At 46.7% G+C, this 4,579-nt stretch overlaps 1 protein-coding gene across 1 annotated transcript in view; it reads left to right on the forward strand.

The window, feature by feature from the left end:
- Positions 1 to 3,705, forward strand: part of Gkn2 (gastrokine 2) — a 9,197-nt gene extending 5,492 nt beyond the window's left edge. The window contains exons 3-6 of the mRNA XM_005365299.1: positions 246 to 383; positions 1,917 to 2,027; positions 2,621 to 2,780; positions 3,626 to 3,705. Of these exons, the coding sequence (XP_005365356.1) occupies positions 246 to 383; positions 1,917 to 2,027; positions 2,621 to 2,780; positions 3,626 to 3,705 (489 nt within the window). The remainder of the gene's footprint in view (positions 1 to 245; positions 384 to 1,916; positions 2,028 to 2,620; positions 2,781 to 3,625) is intronic.
- The last annotated feature ends 874 nt before the right edge of the window (positions 3,706 to 4,579 follow it).

Here is a 4,579-nt window from a genome sequence, read left to right on the forward strand (position 1 = left end):
AGGTTTATCCCGGTGGACTGCCCAGTGCAGGTTTATCCCGGTGGACGCACAGTGAAGGTTTATCCCGGTGGATGCACAGTGAAGGTTTATCCCGGTGGACTGCCCAATGCAGGTTTATCCTGGTGGACTGCCCAGTGAAGGTTTATCCTGGTGGACGTACAGTGAAGGTTTATCCCAGCGAAAGGGCTGCTTTCCAATGCACATTATTTACGTAAATCTGATTTTGTCTTGGTTGTCAATTCTAGGTTTTTAACATCATCGTCCCAGGCACCAATGGCAGCAACATCCAGGAGACAGTAAGCATTGACAACGAGAAGAACACTGCCACCGTCAACATCCATGCAGGGTCCTGCTCTTCCACCACCATTTTTGACTATAAGCATGTAAGAAGCAAGCTGTAGGATTGGCTTTGCAGAGGGACACATTTAATTATACTGTCTGTCTTTACATGTCCTTAAAATTTTCCTCACATCTTCCTTTCCCTTTAAATGATTAAGAAAGAAAATAAAACATCTCTAAGACAAAAACCCTACATTTCCTCAACAGTGATGGCATTGTCCCTCTCCTGGCACAGACACGGACTGGAAGAACGGCCAAAGCAATGCTTAGAACATAAACAGGAAAATGCCTGTTGGATAACCAAATGAGAACTTCTGATACAAAACATACAGAAAATGAGCAGAAACCCAGAACAATGCACACACTTAAATTATCTCTGTAGACCTTACAACATGACACTCGCTATGAGGCCTTCCCCGTGTTGGTTACCAGGGTAACAAGTCTTAGAAACTTCCTCCATCCATTTACTGATTTGGATTACTTTACTATTTTTTTCTTCCAATACTTATTATGGCTGCCTTACCCAGAGATACCCAGCATGGACACCAACAATGTGTGTCTGAAGTTGATTTTTTTCCCTTTTCTTCTAAAGCTCCCCAGATGCATTCCTCCTGGCACTGCTGGGAGTTTTATATCACTTTCTGAGTGGAGAGTTTTGAAGTCCTCAACAGGAAGTGCAGCTAAAGCTATCTTTAAATGGAATCATGGAAATCCCAAAAGTGACTTTTAAAAACTGAATTGTGGAGCCTTTGTTTAAGCCCCTCCCTTCTTCATCAGCCTCGGTGCCTCAATCTAGTGTCAAACTTTAGGTACTAAGAACTTTTGAGAGTTGAAAAATCAGAAGCACAATAATGTTTAAGTATTTGAAACATCACAGAAATTTTTCATTCAAGGTCAAAAATGTGATGACCTTTGATTCTTTCTCATGGCAAATCCTCAACATCCCTGTGCTCCTCAGCCTCCTCAGGCCACCCTCTCCATGTGGTGGATAGAGTCTGAGGCAGAGAAAGGATGGAGAAGAGGGAAAAGGAGGGAGAACAGGTAAAGTTGTGTGGGGCGAGGGCAGGCGTCAGCATGCCTAGGAGACTTATAGAATGTCAAGCCAGGTCGAGATGTTCTATGTTTGAATTTTCCAGAAGGGAAGCCTCTAGTCATTGTGGCTACTTGTGTACTCAAAATCCATTGTGAAATAAGTGGTAAGTTTTTCTGGATTTGAATTTAAGTTGCCACATGTGGAGCCATTATGGTATCGAATGATACGGTTCTGAAGGATATTGTTGTAGTCAGGATGGAAGAACAGGCTAAAACACAAAGGAAGAGGCAGACAGCCATTCCTCCTCAGTCTTTAAACCCTTAGCTGCAGACCCAGCTTCCAGAACACAGAGTACATGCCAGCTTCGCAGGCATACAGAGGCAAGTAGGGAAACAAAGCTCCCTATCAAAGATGAGTGGGCAGAATTTCAAAATGACATTAACTCATGATGAACTCAATCCTTTCTTCTAAGACTCGATGCCAATCTCACCCAATCAGGATCCCAGAACTTTAAGGGTCAGTAACTGTGCTGTTGCTCCTTCAGGGTTACATAGCATCCCGAGTGCTCTCCCGAAGAGCCTGCTACATCCTCAAGATGGACCACAAAGCCATCCCGGCTCTGGACAAACTCCAGCGGTACATCTACGAGACGCAGGTAGGTTGGGAGTCCTCAAAAAGTCTGCTCCTGAGCCAGCGCAGGCTGCTGCCCACAGAGAGATGTGAAAGGGACAGTAGACTCCAACCTCTATTTCCATGTATACGATGCTCAGCTTACTAATGTGTTCTCACACGGGGGGAGCTCGGTTTCCATCATAGAGCTCTGAAAACATAAACTGATAAGAACTGGCTTTGCAGAGGGGGCTGGTGAACCTTTCTGCTTGGAGATGAGATCTAAGATATATCATTTGCTTGAAAATGATATTGAAGGATACAAAGATACAGACAAACAATACCACAGTGTGAGACTCTCCACCCAGTGCAGCGGGGCTAGATACCTAGTTGGCTCTGACTACAGTGTCTCGCCTGCCTCTCCCCTTTCAGGGGGTTTACCTTCTGTGGATTTATTGCAGTGAAATACTGTGGGTAAAAAAGAGCGTCTCCTCCAGGCAGAGTAGTCACAGCAAACCATGAACTGAAATCTCTGAATGCCCTTTATCTAACCACTGACCAGAGAAAGCCATTCACAGCTAAAGGCAGGTCCAGTGGGCTTCCGGTTCCGTCAACCCTGTTCTCTGTTACGTCACTTAGACAATGAGAGTCATGGACTCCACAGAGTACACCTGGGTCAAGTACAACCCTTTGAAGTCTCTGCTCATGAAGGCGGATTGGTTCCTGTTTGGGTCGCCTATTGAACATTTGTGCAAGCATGTCCCCCTGTATAAGGGGGAGGTGGTTACAAAGTCGCCCGGTGAGTGCCAAGGTGGCTAATCAAGCTCTGGCAGCTGCTGTGTACCACGTCGTTGGGAGGTGGGGGTGGCGCGGCTGTGTGAAATTCGCCTAAGTGAAAACGTGACTTAGTTCAGTTTGCTTTAGGAATTGAAGTTATACTACGTGAACTAACTGTTAGAGATGTCAGGAATGCAGAGGTAAAACTTTGCCTCCTGGGGGCTCAATGCCATGGGAAAGGGAATCATTGAACATGACAAATGGGGTAGGGAGGGCTCCTCAAGGAAAACCCTGGGTCATCGCGGTTCACATATAAGTGCTCCAGGGAGATAAGCACTTCTGGAGCACCTTTCAAGTAGGATTCTCTAGAAATGTTAGGAGTAGCACCAGGATCTGGCCTAAGGGGCTCAGGGAAGAGAAGACAGAGTGAGTGGGCAGGCAGGGGACAGCAGCCGGGTGTCACAGGGCGCTGTGATCATACCTGAATTTTGCACTGACTGTGGCAAAGTAGCCAGAGCAGTGGACAATGAACTCAGAGTAGTGGGAGGTGAAGAAGACGGTGTTAGCATTTGCTGTGTGTTGTGCTCAGACTGACAGCGTTCCTAGATGTTAGAGAGGCAGGAGGGCAGGCTGCCAGTGCGGAGCCACACGGCGCCCACCGAGATCCAGTAGACTTGTTGGTCTTATGTAAGTAAATTTATTATTTTTATTATCATTATTATTAGTAGTAATATAGATATCTATTGCTAAAATCTTGACGCTATGAAATTACAAGGCCCTACTCATCAGGACCCCTTGAAAATATTGACTTGCTGTATTGAAGCACATTTTAAATGCCATTTATTTACATTTTCCCATTTTCAGAAGAGGTAGCCACTGGAGCCTGTGCAAAGGTCGGCCTTCTGGGGCTCCTGGGCTTCTCCTTCTGCTCAGGAACTCACGTCTAAGATGGTCCCTCAGTTGACTTCATCTTTCCAAAGAAATACACCTTTGATTTCCACTCAGAAGCCAAACTAGATTCTTCCCAGCATTCCATCTGCTTATGAGATTCAATAATGACATATAAATGATATATTTACAGACATCTGTGTGTTTGTTCCTTTCACGGGCACAGTGGGGAACCAAGCAATGTTGACCTTAATATATAGAAGGCCTTTAAATAAGGTATACAATGTGTGAAAATGTCCAGATGCTGGGGTTGAGCCATGCGTGGTCGTAGGGTATGAGCCTCCATCTCCCTCTGCTTTGTGATATGGACCCTACTCTAGAAGGAACTTGGAAACCTTGTCCCCAAGGTTCTGAGGAACAGGAGTGATGCGGAGAATAAGGCGACATCACGTGGGAGGAGGGGCTAATGACGGAGACTGCAAGTTCCAGACTGAGGGCTGAGTATCTGGATCCTTATGCGTTTGCAACGGGGACAGATATCTAAGGGTCCCTGCTCCTGGCTTAGAGTTCTAGAGGGAGGCTCCAGATCACTCTATGGGTTGTCACTGTCACAAGAAAGAGACAGCCCAGTAGCCTCAGTCCCAGTTTTCAGGAGACAAGCACAACCTCAGGTCTGACCCTCCAGACTGGGGGCTATTGGAGGTTTGTTCATTTATTGTCAAAACTTCTCAAGGGATAGTCTAAAGAGACTCAGAGATGAAAGGTTCTGGGGGAGCCACCTCCATGCTGTAGGATGCGCTGGACTGCACGTGGTTGGCAGTGCAGAGGGGATGAGGGAGCCTGCAGGGGATGAGGGGGCCTGCAGGGGATGAGGGGGCCTGCAGGGGATGAGGGGGCCTGCAGGGGATGAGGGGGCCTGCAGAGGATGAGGGG

This window comes from Microtus ochrogaster, unplaced genomic scaffold, assembly GCF_000317375.1.
Source record: "Microtus ochrogaster isolate Prairie Vole_2 unplaced genomic scaffold, MicOch1.0 UNK1, whole genome shotgun sequence".
Lineage (NCBI taxonomy): Eukaryota > Metazoa > Chordata > Mammalia > Rodentia > Cricetidae > Microtus > Microtus ochrogaster.